At 49.2% G+C, this 20,641-nt stretch overlaps 1 protein-coding gene across 4 annotated transcripts in view; it reads left to right on the forward strand.

Moving 5' to 3' along the window:
* KIAA1671 (KIAA1671 ortholog) overlaps nucleotides 1-20,641 on the forward strand; it is a 247,480-nt gene that overhangs the window by 219,330 nt on the left and 7,509 nt on the right. For 2 of the 4 annotated variants that reach the window (XM_030815991.1, XM_030815992.1), the window contains 5 exons: nucleotides 3,019-3,137; nucleotides 6,418-6,667; nucleotides 9,526-9,700; nucleotides 12,160-12,284; nucleotides 15,716-15,858. In XM_030815991.1, coding sequence (XP_030671851.1) covers nucleotides 3,019-3,137; nucleotides 6,418-6,667; nucleotides 9,526-9,700; nucleotides 12,160-12,284; nucleotides 15,716-15,858 — 812 coding nt within the window. Of the gene's footprint in view, nucleotides 1-3,018; nucleotides 3,138-6,417; nucleotides 6,668-9,525; nucleotides 9,701-12,159; nucleotides 12,285-15,715; nucleotides 15,859-15,984; nucleotides 17,050-20,641 lie in introns of those variants that run through there. The other 2 variants (XM_030815994.1, XM_030815993.1) reach the window with 2 other exon arrangements.

Below are 20,641 nucleotides of genomic sequence, written 5' to 3' on the forward strand. Positions count from 1 at the left end.
ACAGTATTCCCACGAACATCATGGGGTATATGAGTATCTCTAAAAGGCAAGAGAAAGAGAATGGAAAGGAGGTGACCATTTATGGGATGTTTCCTGAGTGCTGGGCCCTGTTCTAGGAGCTGTCAGTTTGCGTCTGTGCCCTGGGGTGACCATTATATTCTCACTGAATTCTTGTAACTTCTCTGCAATTCAGAGAGGGAAGCCAGAGCCCTGAGGCCACACAGCGGGCTTTTGCCCAGGTGCCCACTCATTCTGCAGGACCACACGGACCACAAGTGCTTTCTCGGCTCTATGTGGTTCCAAAGAACCTGAGAAGAGGCTGGCTCCCCTGCCTGGGAGGAAGATAAACTGCTGAGGAACAATCAGCCCACCTCCGTTAACTGAGCACCTACTGCGTGCCAGGCAGGCTCCAAGAGGGGAACGGAAACATTGGAGCATCCCAGTCTTAAAGGGCACATCTGATGAGTTGCAGAATCCCAGAGCCTGCGTCTGTGCTGTGACCTCCCACACCCAGTTCCCCAGTGCCTAGCATGTAGTAGGTGCTCAGTAAATATCAGTTGCATAATATAACTTATGTGTCACATTCTGCCTGGTACAATTGATAAATCATCCAGGGTATACAGTGGTGGCTCACGCCTGGAATCCCAGCACTTCGGGAGGCCGAGGTGGGCGGATCACCTGAGGTCAGGAGTTCGTGACCAGCCTGGCCAATGTGGTGAAACCCCGTCTCCACTAAAAATACAAACAAAATAGCCAGGCATGGTGGTGTGTGCCTGTAATCCCAGCTACTAAGGAGGCTGAGGCAAGAAAATCACTTGAACCTGGGAGGCAGAGGTTGTGGTGAGCCAAGATTGCGCCACTGCACTCCAGCCTGGGAGACAGAGTGGGACTCCATCTAGGAAAAAAAAAAGTTTAGGGAGGAGATATCACCATGGGTTGCAATAGCTTTGGGTAAGAAGGATGGATAGGGAGGTGGAATGACACAAACAAGGCTGCAGAGGCCAGGAGTGTGTGAGGCTTGTGTGGATATGGTATGTAGTAAGCCAAAGAGTGTGGGATAGAGAGTTTGTTTGGAGCAAGGGTAGGGGATGGGATCAGACAGGAAATTTGGGGGCTCGCCTGCAAGGGGCCTTGGATTTCTGCGTGAGGACAATAGGGAACCCCGGAAGGTTTTTGAGCAGGAGATGATCTGAAGCATATTCCAGCAGAATGTGCCTCCTGATCTCAAATGGAACAGAATGTAAGGAGTAAAGATGAGCCCCGTTTGTCTTTCTGGGCCAGGCTTATGCCCTAACCCCCATCTCCAAATTCCTCATCAAAAGACTGTGACTGGGGCTGGGCGTGGTGCCTTATGCCAGTAATTGCAATGCTTTGAGAGGCCGAGGCAGGAGGACTTCTTGAGCCCAGGAGATTAAGACCAGCCTGGGCAACATGACGAGACCCTATCTCTACAAAAAAAAGTTTTTTAAATAGCTGAGTGTGGTAGTGTATACCTGTGCTCCCAGCTACTTGGGAGTCTCAGGAAGGAGGATCACTTGAGCCCCAGAGGCCAAGGCTGGAGTGAGCTGTGATTGCACCACTGCACTCCAGCCTAGGTGACAGAGTAAGACCTTGTCTCAAAAAAAAAAAAAAAAAAAAAAGGTGACTGAGAGCGTCATTCAAAGCTCAGGCAGCCAAGGCCATCTGAGTCATCAGTGTGCCAACGGCCCATACAAGGATTGGACTTTTGGTTTTGTCTTGAGGGCACCAGCTTCCCCACTCAACAAAGCACAAGCCTAAGTGGCAGCCACTTCAGTGGCCACATCACAGGGAATGGGCTTTTAATTTGCAAAGCAGACAAATGAGGGAAGACAGCAGTTCAGTCATTTAATGGGGATTTATGGCCTTTCCACTGTGTGCCAGGCTTGGCCCTGTGGTCATGTCTGTGCTAATCAGCACCCTTGCTCCCTGCCTGCCCTTTCTGAGGGCCCAGGCCAAAGGCTGAGACCAGCAACAGACCAGGTTGCAAGAGCCCAAGGGATTGATGTTGCCTGAAGCACAGTTGTTTGGACCTGGGGGTTGAATTCCACTTCACTGGCTGTTTACTGGCTATTTGATTTGGGGCGTGTAATTTCATGGTTTTTTTTTTTTTTTTTGAGATGGAGTCTCTCTCTGTCGCCCAGGCTGGAGTGGCGCAGTCTCGGCTCACTGCAGGCTCCACCTCCCGAGTTCTTGCCATTCTCCTGCCTCAGCCTCCCGAGTAGCTGGGACTACAGGCGCCTGCCACCACACCCGGCTAATGTTCTATATTTTTAGTAGAGATGAGGTTTCACCATGTTAGCCAGGATAGTCTCGATCTCCTGACCTCGTGATCCGCCCACCTTGGCCTCACAAAGTGCTGGGATCACAGGCGTGAGCCACAGTGCCCGGCCATAATTTCATGTTTTTAAGCCTCAATTTTATCATCTGTAAAATGGGGATCGTAATAAGATCCACCCCATGGGATTGTGGAGGGACTGTAGTTCAACCAGGTGATCTCATGTCAGGAGCTCAGCCCAATGCCTGTCCCAAGTTCGGTGCTCCACGGATGTTGTGTCTGGTGATGCGGTTGGGAAACACGGTGGTGGTAGGAACCTGGGCAGGCGGGTGCATGGAGCTTCCCCCAGCCAGATCCATGAGTCTGAGTAACACTGAAGATGAGAGAAGTGTGCCCAGGCTGTACTGAGAGGAGGAGAGAGGGCCATTGAGGTGGGGGCCAGGCGATGCCCTGCAGGGCTCCACATGCCAGGTAGGGTGACCACTTCATCCCAGTTTGCCCACTTTTAGCACTGAAACTCCTGTATCCTGTGATATCTTGGCAAACCAGGACGATTGGTCACCCTAGTGCCCAACCAAGATGTCTGGCCCCACTTAGGAGGGCAGCGGGGAGCTGGAATGGGTTTGAGTGGGGGACCATGCGATCTGATTTGCGTGTTAGCCGGGATGGGGGTTCTGAGTACATTCCCTGGTAGAAATCTCACATCTGGCTTGTCTTTGCAGGACCAGCTGAAGCAATGTTTCTCCCGGCGGCCTGCTGAACCCAAGGACACTGACACCCTCGTGCACGAAGCCGGCAGCCAGTATGGGACGTGGACAGAGCAGTGCCAGAGCGGGGAGAGGTAGGACACGTGCGATGGGATTCTGGCTGTAAAGGGGGCAGCTGGGCTGGAGTTGCTGCAGCCCACCCACCTCCTGATTTCTATATTGCTAAAACCTCCAGTCTGTAATTATAAGAGGAACCCATTCTGGTTTTAAAAAAGAAATTAGGAAGTACAAAAAAAACTAATAAAGATTATGGGCCGGGTGCGGTGGCTCACATCTGTAATCCCAGCACTTTGGGAGGCTGAGGCGGGCAGATTGCCCAAGCTCAGGAGTTCGAGACCAGACTGGGAAACATGGTGAAACCCCATCTCTACTAAAATACAAAAAATTAGCTGGGTGTGGCAGCGTATACCTGTAATCCCAGCTACTTAGGAGGCTGAGGCAGGAGAATCACTCGAACCTAGGAGGCAGAGGTTGCAGTGAGCCGGGATTGTGCCACTGCACTCCAGCCTGGTGGAAAGAGCAAGGCTCTGTCTCAAAAAACAAACAAAAAAAAGATTATGAGTCAGCCGCAGTGGCTCACGCCTGTAATCCCAGCACTTTGGGAAGCCCAGGCAGGCAGATCACTTGAGGCCAGGAGTTTGAGACCAGCCTGGCCAATATGGCAAAACCCCATCTCTACTAAAAATACAAAAAAAAAATTAGCTGGGTGTGGTGGTGGGCACCTGTGATCCCAGCTGCTCAGGAGGCTGAAGCACGAGAATCACTTGAACCCGGGAGATGGAGGCTGCAGTAAGCCAAGATGGCGCCAATGCACTCAATCCAGCCTGGGTGACAGAGAGAGACACTTTGTCTAAAAAAAAAAAAAAAAAAAAAAAAAAAAAAAAGATATATGAAATATCCAAGATAGGCAAATACCATAGAGACAGAAAACAGATGAGGTGCTGGGGGTGGAGAGGGAATGGGGAGTGGCTGCTTCATGGGTACCTGGTTTCCTTTTGGGGTGATGGAAATTTCTAGGATGACAGTGATGATGGCTCCACAACCAATGGCAAATTGTATTTTACCACAGTGATAAAAATGATAAAGTCACCAATATTAAAGTTGGGAGGGGGTGATAGAATTGAAAATGGATAAGAAAAAGTAAAAGGAAAACAAAGGTTTTTTACAGTGCCCAAGAAAGCTGTTTTTCCCACTGACCCATGAAATATGTGTTTAGTTATGAGCTTACTTAAATTTCTTTAGAGTACCCCTGCAAGAGCACTGGATTGAGAGTCTGGAAACCCAGGTCTTGGTTTTGCACATGTCACTGTGTGACCCTAGGAGCCCCTTCCTCTCTCGGGGTGTCCATTCCCCAGCTCTGACTTGGGACCTGTGGGACCTGGAGCGTGGACTTGGGTGCGCCCCTGAGGGGGTGCTCCCTGCTGTCCCACAGAGACACTGCAGCTTCCCCTCCTCGGGCCACCCCAGGAGCATGGCGCATCCAGCCTTGGACAGTGGTGCCACCTGCTGTCTCTCGGTGGTGTTACCTTCATCCCGTGTAGATTTGCCTCAATCCACCTTACAACCTTAACATCCTCCATATGACAAGTAATAAAATCATCCCAGAGCTGACAGAAAGCACGGTGAAATGCCAGCACACCTGTGGAAAGTTCTGCTCAAGGGAGCAGCCTGGTGGTCTTGAGAGTAGGCCCACTTGTCAGGTGTGCCCACCTGTCCTTTCTCAAGGCAAGGGTTTCCCATGACCTGGAGGCTTTGCTAGGCTATTGGCTTAGGTGTTGTTTTTAATATGTGGGCGGAGGCAGGGCAGGAAGTTGTTAATGACTTGAATTATCTGTACATTTTCTATCTTACATGGTTCCAATGACCCAAGCGATACCTGATTATACTATCATAGGAAGAGATTTCAGAAGTAGGAGAGAGCCAAAGACATGGACGCTGGAGTCAGACTGCCTGGGCTCAATCCCAGTCCTGCTGCTGGGGGCAAGCTAATTTACATCTCTGTGCCTCAGTTTCCTCACCTTTAACAAGGTGAATAAGAATACTTAAGTTCATGAGGCCAATTATATTAGTCTGTTTTCACACTGCTATACAGAACTGCCTGAGACTGGGTAATTTGTAAAAGAAAGAGGTTTAATTGACTCACAGTTCTGCAGGGCTGGGGAAGCCTCAGGAAACTTACAATCATGGCAGAAGGTGAAGGGGAAGCAAGGCACGTCCTACCTGGCAGCAGGAGAGAGAGAAGGGGAAGGTTCCACACACTTTTAAACCATCAGATCTTGTGAGAGCTCACTCACTATCATGAGAACAGCAAGGAGGACATCTGCCCCCATGATCCAATCACTTCCCCCCACCAGGCCCTTCCTCCAATTCAACATGAGATTTAGATGGGGACACAAATCCAAACCATGTCACCAACCCTAACTTGTAGGATTGTGGCAGTTATAGGATAATCCTCATAGGATTGTTGGAGAGGATTGAATGACACATTTTTTAGCACAATGCTTGGCACATAGTAAGTGCTCAGTAGATTTTTATTAAATGACTGAATGAATGAGTGAATGAAATAACGCAGGTCCCACCACCTGCTCTTCCATGGGTAACTGCTGATAACAATTTGATCTACATCAGCACTGCCCAGCAGAAATACAACATGATGATTTGATCCTTATGCAATATATACTTGTACTGAAACACCACTCTGTACCCCAGAAACGTGTAATTACTATGTACCAATTATAAATAAAAAAGAATTACAATGTGAGCTGCAAATGCAAGACATACATGTAATTCAAAATGTCCTGGTAGCTACACCAAAAGAATAAAAAGAAACAAGTGAAATTCAATTTAGGGATGTATTTTATCAGAACCAAGGGATTCAAAATACTATCATTTCCACATGTAATTAACATGAAAAGTTATTAGTGAGGCAGTTTACATTCTTTTTTTCCATTCAAAGTATTGGAAATCCACTGTGTAAGGTATAGGAAATCCAGTGTGTAAGATACTCACGGCATCTCAGCTCTGTCACTTGCTCCATTGCAAGGACCCAACAACCACCTGTGATAAGCAGCTTCCGTCCAGGACAGCACAGGGCTAAAGGATCTTGAGTGGCACAGGACTGACTCCTCCTGTTCTGCACCTGGCCAGGCGTTCCAGGCAGTGCCTTAAACAGCACCTCGCTGGCACATCTTGTGCTGTTTCCAAAGAGGGTCTTCTGCTGGGATGTTCTGTCTGTTGTTACCTGGCTTATAAAACATACCCCAAGCTATGCTGCCAGCAGCATCTTTCACTTGAAATCCCGTTCTCTGAAACATTCTCCATAACTATGTCTCCCTTCATTCCCTTTTTTGGCAGCTTGGCCACTGAGTCCCCAGATAGCAGTGCCACATCGACAAGGAAACAGCCCCCCAGCAGCCGTTTGTCTTCTCTGTCCTCCCAAACGGAGCCCACCTCGGCCGGGGACCAGTATGACTGCTCCAGGGACCAGCGGAGCACCAGCGTGGACCACTCCAGCACTGACCTGGAATCCACCGATGGGATGGAGGGGCCGCCCGCACCGGACGCCTGCCCTGAAAAGAGAGTGGATGACTTCTCCTTCATCGATGTAAGTCGGTAGCCAGGAGCATTTCTTCTTAAATGGAAATTCCAGCCTCTCTCTGTGAATTGCCACTTCAGGTGTAGGTGTGCCAGGGACCCTTGGAGTGGGTACAGAGGGCACCGTCTTTGAAATGGGACTCACTTATGCACGTATCTTGGACCTGCGATACACCTGCTGTGTGTCTTGGGGCAAATGTCTTTACCTCTCTGAGCCTCAGCTTCCTTATCCACTTGTAACCAGCATCATCAGCTCCACAGCCTCAAATGCAATTGCATGCGTTCAAAATAAAACTGATCTAAGCCCTCACCTGCCAGGTAAGCAGGGAGTCTGACCACTTACCCCTGGGAAGTCACCCTGGGGTTTATAGTTCCAAGCATGAAGAGCCTGGAGTTTGCTCAGAATGATTCTGCTGAACGTTCTCACTAAGGTCTTGCTTGGTACAACAGTGTCCCTGGTATCAGGGGATCCAGCTGTCTCTGTAGTGGCTCTTCCAGGACAGAAAGTCCCCTCAGGCATGGGCACCTTTCATGGGGGTCCCAGGGGACAGCCCCTAGCACTCAGCTCTTTCAGGTCCCAAGCACAGCCAGGATGTCAGCTGCCCCAGCATAGCAGGTCAAACGGTCTCCTGCTCGAGCACCTTCCAGACCAGAACTTGTCCTCCTTTCCCCTGGGAGCCCCACCTCCAGGAGTCAGGCAGATCTTCCTTTTCAACCCTTGAAACCCAGGGGTGATGTCATTATTCTCCTCCCATAACAATAGGGCTACCTGCCCACTCTCTGGGGTATGGAACATCTGCAAAATGTGAAAGGGACCCTCTCTCCTGGCAGTAAAGCCTCCCACCTACACACTTGGGCATGGCTACCCACATTTCCCCAGAGGAGGAACACCGCTGCTTTAGAAAAAGGGCTTCCTTCAGGGCTTCAGAGAGGATTCTCCTTCAGTGTATGGCCAAGGTCTCTCACTGGCACCTCTAGATCAGGGCAGAGACACACAAGCTGAGTCTTGATTAGGGAAACCCATTATATAACCATGGCCATGCCCACCTCCCTGGGTGTCATCAGGATTTAGTTGGGTGATATATTCAGTTATTCACTCAACAGACATGTATTGAGATCTTGCTGTGTGCCTTACCTGCCAGCATCATGTCACTGCATCATGAACTTTCCTGCTAGAATGCTAAGTGGTTCCTTCTTGATGTCCATTATAAACAACAGTCACTGAGTGTTGACCACTGGCCCAGACACATGTTAATAACCCCAGAGGCAAAACTGCGTGCCCATTTTGCAAATTAGCAAATCGAAGTGGCCATGGAGTGACTCTAAATGCTGGTGTCCCTAAGCATAGGTCTAATGCTTACTGAAATTATACTGAGGTTTATGTGTGATGCCCACCACGATTTGGGTCTCCTGTGGGGATACTGAGGTTTATGTATGGTGCCAACCACGATTTAGGTCTCCTGTGGGGACGGTTTGGAGGCCAAATGGGGAGGTGAAGGCGGGGCACTAGGGAATCCAGTCTCTGTACCAGGCTGAGGACGCAAGGGTGGCACCATCTTCCCTTCCAAGCCAGCCCCTCTGTCAGTGTGATTCTGTCCTGCTGTCTCGGAGTCTGAAAACCTGGCTCTATTAAGTGGCTGAGAAGCAAGCCTGCCTCTAGGTGCAGCAGGCACTTTCTGATTTCCGTCCTTCCCCCTCTTTGACTGGTCCCATGCAAGTCTCCTCACAAGACACCACTGTGGCTGGTTTGGGGAGTAGCTATGATCAGCTCCTTCCACCACCCCATTGGGACTTCCGTTACTTACCATCGTTGGGAAATGATTCATTGAAATTAGCCTGTCAGCACTGACTTAGAAGGCCTTGGGTGATGGAATTTCTCCAAAGTGGACCTAGGCAGAAGAAACCAACATTTCATGTAAGAACGTGAGCTTGCCGGAAAGAGCTCTTGGCTGTGAGCCTTGGTCAGGCTCTGTCTGAAACAAGGGCTTTCCACACCTGAGCACAGGGCGTTCTCTCAGCCACTGTAGGAAGGAGACACTCTGTTTATCTCCTTTTTATAAATAGGGACACCCAAGCTCAGAGAAGTGAAGCTCATTGCCCAAGGTCACACAGCCAGGATTCCAACCCAGCAGGGTTTAAACCCGAGCTCTGAGCACTTCACTGCTGTCTCCCGGGAGAATTCTGAGCCAGGCGCTTCCCATCTCCTTACTGGGGCCCACCCAGATGGTCTGCATTCCCCACCCTTTCACTGGGGATAGTAGTGACTTGGCAGCCCTCACCAACCCCCCACCTGTCGCAGCTCAGAGTGTGAGTCTTCAGGGATGCCTGAAAATGGACACCTGATGTTTAGTAAGTTGCCCCTCCCTTCCCACCTGCACCCTAGATTATGTGAGTAACGGAGGAATTCCACGGAGAACCTCTCAACCCGGGGACTCTGTGTGAATACAGTTGGCAGAAGGATTTAGTTAGATGTTGAATCTGTTATTCATTCAACAAACAAACATTTATTGAGCTCCTGCTGTGTACTGATCATTGCTGTAGATTACATGCTTTTGTGGTGGATGTCACTGGGAGGGAAAAGGCATTCATATTATGTGCCTACTGGGTGCCAGGCAGCCAGGCACTGTACTAGGGCACTCAAGGTTCATTATTCCACCTGACTTTTGTCATCAGCCTATGGGGTATGTTTTATGGGGAAATTTAGGCTTTGGGTGTTAGGTTACTATTAAAATGTGGAAGCCCTGGCCTAGGTACCACCTAAATAGCCTCTCATCTGTCAACGAAGCTGTGTACCGCCAACTGTGTTGTGGTACCCTCCATTGATGGTTCCCTTGATTTTTTTCCTCTTCCTCCCTGCTGCTCTCAAAGCAAACCTCAGTCCTCGACTCAAGTGCCCTCAAGACCCGGGTGCAGCTCAGCAAGAGAAGCCGCCGCCGGGCCCCCATCTCCCACTCCCTCCGGCGCAGCCGATTCAGTGAGTCCGAGAGCAGATCACCTTTGGAGGATGAGACTGACAACATGTGGATGTTCAAAGACTCAACGGGTATGCCATGCCTTCTTTCCTCCTCAGACAGCACACTGAACAGCAGGAAGGATTTAGACTAAGCCCTACGAAAAAATTCTTCACTTGGAAGGCTGTAGATCATTAGAACACAATTACATAGGAAACTGATTTCTTGTTATGCAGAGCTTATCAGAAACTAGGTAAAACAGTGTTTTGAAGGTTAGTATATTGATTGAGGCTCTTTGAGTTACAAGAGACAGAGACATAGCGTAATAAGGTTTTACTATTTCTGCTTTTATTTTGATTAAATTCACCCCTGTATGCTCTTTAGGTTTGCTCGCTGGTCTTTTTTCTTATTCCTGAGTTGAAAGATCAGTCCGTATATTATCAATCTTTTCTGTTTTCTGATGCATCATTTAAGGCTATACATTTTCCTCTAAGGACTACTTTGGCTGCTTACCGTATCAAAACCTGAGCTGAATCTTGAAGAATGGATAATAATGAGTTAGGGAAAGTTATTCCAGGCAGAAGTATCAATAAGATCAAAGGGACAGAGATGTGGAAAGAACATTCTGTGTGTGGCAGGAGCATCTCTAAGTAGTTTCGTGTTGCTCAAGCTGGGAATAGCAGGATATGCTGGAAAGGCAGGCAGGGGCCAGATCATGGAGATCCCTGACGCTTTGCTAAGGAGTTAGATTTCATCTGTAGACGGAGAGCCATGAAAGACTTTTAAGAAGAAACAGGCCGGGCACAGTGGCTCATGCCTGTAACCCCAGCACTTTGGGAGGCCGAGGTGGGTGGATCACGAGGTCAGGAGATTGAGACCATTCTGGCCAACATGGTGAAACCCTGTCTTTACTAAGAATACAAAAATTAGCTGGGCATGGTGGCACATGCCTGTAATCCCAGCTACTTGGGAGGCTGAGGCAGGAGAATCACTTGAACCCAGGAGGCGGAGGTTGCAGTGAGCCGAGATCGTGCCACTGCACTCCAGCCTGGTGACAAAGCTAGACTCCGTCTCAAAAAAAAAAAAAAAAAAAAAGAAGAAGAAGAAGAAACAAAATTTCTTCTTGCAATGGAAACTAGAGCAGCTGACCTGCCCACTCTATCCAGACACAGCCTTTAGTCCTCAAAAACATATCGTAGGTGCCTTTGTTCATTTGGGATTTGCCCATAGCAAACATTAGGTTGTCAGACCAGGCTCTGAGTTGAGTGAGGGGCATTGCTTCTGACCAGATATCTTAAAGAAATGCTTGGGCCGGGCGCGGTGGCTTACACTTGTAATCCCAGCACTTTGGGAGGCTGAGGCGGGCGGATCACGAGGTCAGGAGATCGAGACCACGGTGAAACCCCGTCTCTACTAAAAATACAAAAAATTAGCCGGGCATGGTGGCGGGCACCTGTAGTCCCAGCTACTCGGAGAGGCTGAGGCAGGAGAATGGCATGAACCCGGGAGGCGGAGCTTGCAGTGAGCTGAGATTGCGCCACTGCCCTCCAGCCTAGGCGACAGAGCGAGACTCCGTCTCCAAAAAAAAAAAAAAAGAAATGCTTGGAGAGTTCTCTCTCCCACACCTATCACATTTCTATTACTAAAAGAAATGTTTAAGTGCCTTAGGTGAGACCTCTCTGCACTTTCTTGGTTTTCTGAGCCAAACTCTATTAAGCCACCTAGAGCAAATGAAGACCATAATAGGGACAAAAGCACACAAATACCCCCAGCTGGAATGTGGCAGCAGCACCTCTAGCTCCCGTCAGCCTTGAGGAGCCAGCCAGGGGCTGGATGGGGAAGGCTGGTTCTGTGTTTTCTTAGCGTACCTCAGTTCCCCGGGTAGCCCAAGGGCTCCAGAGCACCAGGTCTTGCCTCGTTCATCCCCGCCCCCTCCTCCAGTCCTCACTGTGCCCATGCCAGCATCCTGGTCTCAGGGAAGTAGAAACTCCTCCCATATCACTCCTGGAAGAGGGGGACAGGCAGCCCATCACCCAAAAGCTTGAGTTATCAGCTCGGCCTCAAGCACGGGGCTGGGGTTAAGTCCTGGAAAGGGGAGCCAGGGTCAAGGAAAATGGCTTCCTGGTCCACCTTTGGGCCGCCTTTCCATAAGACACACGAAGCTCTCCACATTCTCCTCTGAGAGCATAACCTCGGTGCATTGTTGGCTGAAAGCATTCCTATCTACTTTCCTGCCTCCGCCAAAGATTTCCTTCTATTTCCCTGACTTGGAATGAGCCAAGGGCCCAGGAGATGGGTTTGCCTGTGTCCTCCCGCAAAAGAAAACCTACTCTGCCTGTTGTCAGTATCTTCTGGCAAGAAGCAGAGTTGTGGGAAGAGAGAGCATGAAAGCAGGCACCTGGGTGGTCCTCATCTGTAAAATGGGCCATAGCGTCTTCTGTGCAGGTCTGATGTGAGCATTGCATGAGACACTGTGTGCAAATTATCTGGCATGTAGGACCTCAATACATGGCAGCTGCCGATGACTTCAGTGCCCTTTTCTTTGCAACAGAAGAGAAATCACCCAGGAAGGAAGAGTCAGATGAGGAGGAGAAGCTATCCAAAGCTGAGAGGACCCCCGTCAGCCATCCTCAGAGGATGCCCGCGTTTCCAGGCATGGATCCGGCAGTGCTAAAGGTACCAGACCTCTCACCAAGAGTCACCTGGTGGGCGTGCTCCTCAACCTTAGCAGCATAAAGAACAGATTCCAGCCAGGCACAGTGGCTCTCGCCTGTAATCCCAGCACTTTGGGAGGCTGAGGCAGGCGGATCCCGAGGTCAGGAGATTGAGACCATCCTGGATAACATGGTGAAACCCCGTCTCTACTAAAAAATAGAAAAAATTAGCCGGGTGTGATGGCGGGCGCCTGTAGTCCCAGCTACTCAGGAGGCTGAGGCAGGAAAATGGCGTGAACCTGGGAGGCGGAGCTTGCAGCGAGCCGAGATCGTGCCACAGCACTCCAGTCTGGGCGACAGAGCGGGACTCCATCTCAAAAAAAAAAAAAAGATTCCTTCCTTCCTTCCTTCCGTCCGTCCGTCCGTCCGTCCTTCCTTTCCTTCCTTTCCTTCCTCTCTTCCTCCCTCCCTGTCTCCCTCTTTCCCTCCTTCCTTTTGTCCCTTCTTCCTCCCCCCTTCCTACCTCTTTCTCTGTTTCCTCCATCCCTTTCTCCTTCCTTTTCTCTTCTTTCTTTCCTCCCTCCCTTTCTCTTCTTTCTTTCCTCCCTCCCTCCCTTTCTCTTTTCTTCCTTCCTTTCTTTTTTGTCCATCCTTTTTTATCCTTTCTTTTTTCCTTCCTTCCTCCTTCCTTCATTCCTTCCATTTTTGAAATAGTTTCAGATTCAAAGGAAGTTGCAAAAATAACCCAGAGAGTTTCTCCATACCCTTCACTCAGCTTCACCCACGTGATAGTATTTCACATGACCATAGCACATTGGCAAAATTAGGGAATTGGCTTCTACCATTAACAATACTACCAACTTACTTGGATTTCACCAGTGGCCCTGTGTTGCTTAATCTCCGCTTTCTGACTCTCCTCCGCCCCCAAACCTGCTGCTCTGTTTGGTGTCATAGCTAAGCCTTGGTTTGCTTATCTGTAAAGTGGGCTGAGAATCCAACTGGTGATGCTCACCAGTGCTGAGCGTCAGAGAAGCAGGAGTGAACAAACCCAGGCTCCTGAAGCCCTTGAGGAATCCGGTCTGCTGGGGAAGGCAGGCACAGAAAATGATCATTTCGATACCAGATGACACAGGAAGCCAGTTCTGGAACCACGTCCCAGTCTCCCAAATTGCACCAGAATGCCAACTGTATTACGCAATGCCGAGGGAAAGGCTGAGCTGCCTCCCTTCTCCCCACCTCCAACTCTCACAAGTGTCTCTCATAGTCCTGGAACCAAATGGCACTTAATTTGGGTGAGGAAAGAGGCCCTTTTGCCCCCCTGTTCTGTGTCAGACATCATGTGCTTGCAAAATCACTTTATGCTCCAGCAACCTAGCAAAAGGTAGCTCTTTCCCCTTTTATTGAAGAAATGAAGGCAAACAAGCCTGAACTGTTGGTGGAATTTCTCAACTCTGTGTATCCCATGCAGGCCACGCAATCCCCATGTGGGAGCGCCGTGACTCTTGCTCCTGTAGTAGACGAAAGTTTTGCTTTTCTGTCATTTCTTCCAAGAATAGAAAGTCAGGCAGTAGTAGATGCGTGCTTGTGTCTGTAATTGATTTTACAGGCCCTTAAAGTGTGAACATCTTTCAGTCACTAGAACTAGGTTGGAGGTTTTCTGACTTTCTTTCCCTCCCTCCCTCCCTCCCTCCCTCCCTTCCTTCCTCTTTCTCCTTCCTTCCTTCCTTCCTTCCTTCCTTCCTTCCTTCCTCCTCCCTCCCTCCCTCCCTCCCTCCCTCTCTCCCTCTCTCCCTCCCTCCCTCCCTCTCTCCTTCCTTCCTTCCTTCCTCCCTCCCTCCCTCCCTCCCTCCTCTCCCTCTTCCCTCCCTCCCTCCCTTCCTCTTTCTCCTTCCTTCCTTCCTTCCTTCCTCCCTCCCTCCCTCCCTCTCTCCTTCCTTCCTTCCTTCCTTCCTTCCTTCCTTCCTTCCTTCCTTCTTTCCTTCTTTCTTCTTTTTTTTTGTTTTTTGAGACAGAGTCTTGCTCTGTCACCCAGGCTAGAGTGCAGTGGTATGATCCACTGCAAGCTCCACCTGCCAGGTTCAAGCGATTCTCCTGCCTCAGCCTCCCAAGTAGCTGGGACTACAGGTGCTGGCCACTATGCCTGGCTAATTTTTTGTATTTTTAGTAGAAATGGGGTTTCACTGTGTTAGCCAGGATGGTCTCAATCTCCTGACCTCCTGATCCGCCTGCCTCGGCCTCCCAAAGTGCTGGGATTACAGGCGTGAGCCACCTGATCCGGCCTTCCCCTCTCCCTCCCTCCTCCCTCCCTCCCTCCCTCCCTCCCTCCCTTCTTTCCTTCCTTCCTTCATTTTCTTTCTTGCCACAAAGCAAATGATCTTATAAGGTAGCCTAACGCAGGAGGCAGACAGCCACAGGCCCTGGGTGTAGGTGAGATGGAGGCCTTGGGGCTCCCATGTGGATGCACCGAGTAACTGCTGAGGCAGATCTTGGGATTCCAGAACACAGCTCCAGTCCACTGTGCTCTGTGAAAACGGGGCTCTAGCCATTCATTCATCAATGTTAGCTTAAACTTTAATCTCTACCACAACAGTTTTAGGCGATTATTAACAACCAGGGGAGGTTGCAGGGCTTGTCCTAGAAAGAACCCTGGAGTTGGGCTACGGGCAGACCCGGTGTGAATCCCAGTTCATAAAAGCTGTGTGACTTCGGGCTTGACCTTTGAGCTTTGGGCTCTCTCGCCCTGTAAAATGGGGAAAGCCAGGATCTGCCCTAAAAGAATCATACACACATGGAACGAACTCACATTTGTCATATTACTTGAGCCTGGTAGAGCACAAATGATGGGTGATCAGTGCACAGAAGCTATCAGTGGACAATGGTGATGACTGCTGTTGCCGGGGGCTGACCCAGCATGCCTGGGAGAGAGAAGCCACTTGCCACCACTCACACCTCAGGTCCCGCAAGGGAATTTTATGCACACCATTGTATTCCATTCCCAACATGCCCTCCAAAAATGGGTGGATATTTGCCCTCTGGTTTTCCTATGGGACTCTAATGGACTGTCAAAAACTTCATTTTATTTACATGGCTCCAGGAATAAGTAACTGAACGGAGCTAAGCTGCAGCTGTTGGATGGAGGGAGCTGCTCTCTCCGTGTAGGGTTCTCAGGGTGGCATGCCGTGCGCTGAGCACACTACAAATGGTGGCTTTTCAGCAAAAGAGAATGTGATTATGTGGGGTTTGGGTGGTGATTCGATCTTGGGGGTCGAGGGTGGCTGCCTGGAATGCCAGACCTCTGACTTTTCTCAGCCCCCATGTTTCCTGTCTGGGTTTATTCTGATTCAGGGACCCCCGAGTGTTTACAGAAGGCTCATTGTACCTGACATTGCCATGGGAGGGGGCCCTTCACCAGACAAAGGGCGGTTTACAGACTCAGCTCTCTTCTCTCCCCAGGCTCAGCTGCACAAGAGGCCAGAAGTGGACAGTCCTGGCGAGACCCCCAGCTGGGCACCCCAGCCCAAGAGCCCCAAGTCCCCCTTCCAGCCTGGGGTGCTGGGCAGTCGCGTGCTGCCTTCCAGCATGGACAAGGATGAGAGGTGAGAGGTCTTGGGGAATGGGGGGTCCCTCTCCTTCCAAACTCAGGCTATACTTTTAGAGAGGTGCTTGCATCGGTTTTAGAGCTGAATAGAGGAGAGTTTCAACTTTTTAATTTTCTCTAGCAGCAGAAGCTTTGTTCATGTGAATTCTCAACACTCGGATACCTGAAAAGTACAACAGAGGCCGGGGAATCAGGCCAGCTGGCCTCTCCTCTTCCCCCGCCCCCTGCCACCTCCTACATGGAACGCCAGGGCACCATTGTTGGAGAACTACTGATGCAGTTTAGCCCGCTCCAGACCGATGGGGAAACTGAGGCATTCTCCCTCCTGTTACCCTTCGGGGAAGTATCTTTATCTTCAGAGATCTGGGGGACCTGGGAAGGTGGATCAAAGGGCATGGCCAGGTTGAATGCGATCAGTTTCACTCCCTCCCTTCGTGGAACAGCTGTCCCGATCCTGGGCTGCTCTGTGTAGAGATGAGCACAAAGCAGCTTCTGCCCCGCAGGAGGCTCTCAGACTGGGGTGTTTCAGCAGCTGGAGGTGGAGGTTAGGAACAGGGGATCTAAGGTCACACAGCCAGGGTTTTAATTCCAGCTTTGCTGCTTAAGAGCTGCATGACGTGGGAAAAGGTACTTGACCTCCTGAACCTCAGTTTCCTCTTCTGTAAAGTGGGTTTTCTAACCTCCTAACCTTCTGAGGTGGCCATGAGGATGAAACAAGAGTGTGTCTAAAGCCCTGTGCCTGAGCCCTGGGATGCAGAAGTACTCAGTGAAGCAGAGTGGAAATCTTACCATGAGCACTGTTAACCCATGAAAGTTAGGGATTATTCCTGATGCTAGATTTGTAATGATAGTAAGTGCTGGCTGGATCAGAGCAAGAGTGGGTAAGCTATGGCCCACAGGCCAAATCCAGCCCACATCTGTTTTTGTAAGTAAGCTTTATTGGAACACAGCCACATGCATTCATTTATGTATTGTCTATAACTGCTTTAGTGCTACCACTGCAGAGTTAAGAAGTAGCACAGACACCTCACAGCCCACAGAATCAGGAATATTTTACTCCCTGGCCCTTTCTCTGACCCCTGTGATGGAGGGAGGCAGAGGAAGGGCTCATAATGCACACTTGAGGATGGGCGGCAGAAAAGACTTCCAGCTGGGTGCAGTGGCTCACGTCTATAGTCCCAGGACTTTGTGAGAGGATCACTTGAGGCCAGGGGTTGGAGGCTGCAGTGAGCTATGATTGCACCATTGCACTCCAGCCTGGACTACAGAATGAGACCTTGTCACGAAAAATACAATAAATAAAGAAAAGAAAAAAAATTAGCTGGCTGTGGTGGCGCATGCCTGTCTGTGGTCCCAGCTACTCCAGAGGTGGAAGTGGGAGGATCCCTTGAGCCCAGGAGATGGAGGCTATGATCGTGGCACTGCACTCCAGTCTGGGCAATGCAGTGAGTCCCTGCCTCTCTAATAAAAAAAAAGAAGCTTCCAAGAGAAGGAGATACTTGAACTGAATCATGGTGGACAGTTGGGTCTTAGCTAGACCACGGGCAGTGAGAGGGGATCCCAGGCTAAAGCCACTGCACATGCAAAGGCCTGGAGGCCAGATGTACCTGGGAGCCTCAGGCAGTGTAAAATGCATGGCACAGAGTGGGCTGTGGGAACCAGAAGGTGAGACATTAGAGAAAGAGGGCCATAGTTGAGACAGTGCCTCCCTGCTCTGGTAATGCCAGAATTCCGGCTCCAGAGTCAGTGGAGGGCTCCAGCATTTCTCTGTGGCTGGAGGAACCCCCAGACTAGGGTCTCAGAGGCACCTCTGGAGGCCTGCACTTGTGTTCAACTATTAGGCAAAGCTTGGCTGAAGTCTGGAGTACCCTAGACCCCCATCTGCCCAGGGGGCCCTCTTCTTCCTCATTCCTAGGCTGGTAGGCATAGCAGTTGGAGGCCTGCCCCTAGACTCCAGAGTCACCTCATCTCTCATCCCCTCAGGTGCAGTCCCCCACTGTACCACCAACCAGGCCAGCATCTTTTCCGACCCCTCCAGGGCCACAGGTCTCAGGAACTTTCTCTGAGAACAGAATTAGTCACGTCTTGTGTGCATGTGTGTTTGATTATAAAAGCAGTAGATCTTTACTGTAGAAAATACAAAAAGAATACAAAGGGGAAAAGAAAATCATCCACGATCCTACTGTGCAAAGACCACTACTGTTGATATCTGGGCATCTCTCCTTCCATTTTCTTTTTCTTTGTAACGTAGCTGAGATCACGACGTTTGCGTAGTTTGATTCCTCTGCTCCGTGTTCTATATGAATGTTTTCCCGTGCCCGTTTAACAATCTTCATAAACATGATTTTTTTTCTTGAATAAAGTTTTAAACAATGGTGACTTGATTGGTTTTTGTTTTGCTTTATTTTTTTGTTTTTGAGACAGGGTCTCACTCTGTTGCCCAGGCTGGAATGCAATGCCGTGATTATAGCCTCAACCTCCCCAGTCTCAGGTGAATCCTCCCGCCTCAGCCTCCATGAGTGGCTGGGACCATAGTTATGTGCCACCATGACTGGCTAATTTTTGTATTTTTTTGTAGAGACAGGATTTCGCCATGTTGCCCAGGCTGGTCTCGAATTCCTGGGCAATCGTCTGCCTCCCAAAGCACTAGAATTACAGGCATGAGCTACCGTGCCTGGCCTGACTTTATTGTTTTTTATTACAATGATGTGTTCTCATTATAAGAAATTCTGAGAACACAGAAAACTGCTAAGAAGAAGGTAAAAAAATAAAACTCAAAAGTAGTACCGTGTAGATGGTGGCTACTCAGATGTATTCACTTTGAGAAAATTCATTGAGCTGTGCACATTTTGATTTGAGTACCTTTCTGTATGTGTTCTTCCATTTAAAAAAGTTTGAACAGGCTGGGCATGGTGGCTCACGCCTGTAATCCCAGCACTTTGGGAGGCCGAGGTGGGCGGATCACAAGCTCAGGAGATCAAGACCATCCTGGCTAACACAGTGAAATCCCGTCTCTACTAAAAATACAAAAAATTAGAAAGATGTGGTGGCGGGCGCCTGTAGTCCCAGCTACTTGGGAGGTTGAGGCAGGAGAATGGCGTGAACCCAGGAGGCAGAGCTTGCAGCGAGCTGAGATGGTGCCACTACACTCCAGCCTGGGCAACAGAGCAAGACTCCATCTCAAACAAAAAACAAAAAACAAAAAAAACAGTTTCAACAAATCTCACCTCCCCAAAACAATTATTGTTGACCTTCGATAAAAGGCATCTCTGTATGTCTTATGGGCATTGTATTGTTCAGAGTTCTCCAGAGAAACAGAGCCAGTCGGGTGTGTGTGTGTGTGTGTGTGTGTGTGTAAATAATACAGTTGATCCCTGAACAAGGCAGAGATTAGGGGTACTGACTTCCTACTTAGTCAAAAATCTGCATGTAGCTTTTGACTTTCTAAAATTTAACTACTAATAGCCTAGTGTTGACCAGAAGCCTCATTCATAACCACATACGTATATTTTATATGTTATATTTTATATATTCTTACAATAAAGTAAGCTAGAGGAAAGATGTTATTAAGAAAATCATAAGGAAGAGAAAATATATTTCCTGTTCATTAAGTGGAAGTGGATCATCATAAAGGTCTTCATCTTTCATCCTTATTGTTTTCCCATTGAGTAGGCTGAGGGGGAGGCGGAAGAGGAGGGATTGGTCTTGCTGCCTCGGGTGGCAGAGGCAGAAGAAAATCCAAGTGGACCCACACAGTTCAAACTGTGTTGTTCAAGGGTCAGCTGTATATACATGTACATATATATATATATATGTATGCACGTGTAGACGCATGTATGTATGTATAGAGATTGATTTTAAGGAATTGGCTTATGTAATTGTGGAGGCAGGCAGGTCCCAAATCTACAGAGTAGACCAGCAGGCTGGGGATGCGAGAAAGAGTCGAAGTCCAAAAGGCTTCCCTCTTCTTCCTGGGAGGCCAGTCTTTTTCTTTTTTTGTTTTTTTGTTTTTGAGACAGAGTCTCGCTCTGTCGCCCAGGCTGGAGTGCAGTGGCGCCATCTGGGCTCACTGCAACCTCCGCCTCCCAGGTTCATGCTATTCTCCTGCCTCAGCCTCCCGAGTAGCTGGGACTACAGGTGCCCGCCACCACACCTGGCTAATTTTTTTGTATTTTTAGTAGAGACGGGGTTTCACCGTGTTAGCCAGGATGGTCTCGGTCTCCTGACCTCGTGATCCGCCCGCCTCGGCCTCCCAAAGTGCTGGGATTACAGGCGTGAGTCACCGCACCTGGCGAGGCCAGTCTTTCTCTATTCAGGCCTTCAACTGAGTAGATGAGGCCCTTTCATATCATGGAGGGTAGTCTGCGCTACTCAGCACCTACCGATTTAAATGTTAACCTCATCTAAGAAAAAATATCTTTTGCATAAACATCTAGAATAATGTCTGACCAAATATCTGGGTACACATTAGGTTTAAGTTGATGGATAAAACTAACCATCACAGACCCTTACCTGGATAGAGAGATGGAAGGATGAATAGCTATTTGCATGACAAATAGATGGATGGAAATAATTTTATAGGACGAATTTTTTGTTTGTTTGTTTGCTTTTTGTGGAGAATGGGGTTTCACTGTGTTGCCCAGGCTGGTCTCAAACTCCTGGGCTCAAGCTATCGTCCTGCCTCTGCCTCCCTAAGTGTTGGAGTTACAGGCACGAGCCACTGTGTCCAACCAAGATAAATTTTTATACCTGCAGATTATCTCATAGAACGGATATATTGT

This window comes from Nomascus leucogenys, chromosome 7b (assembly GCF_006542625.1).
Source record: "Nomascus leucogenys isolate Asia chromosome 7b, Asia_NLE_v1, whole genome shotgun sequence".
NCBI classification, from domain to species: domain Eukaryota; kingdom Metazoa; phylum Chordata; class Mammalia; order Primates; family Hylobatidae; genus Nomascus; species Nomascus leucogenys.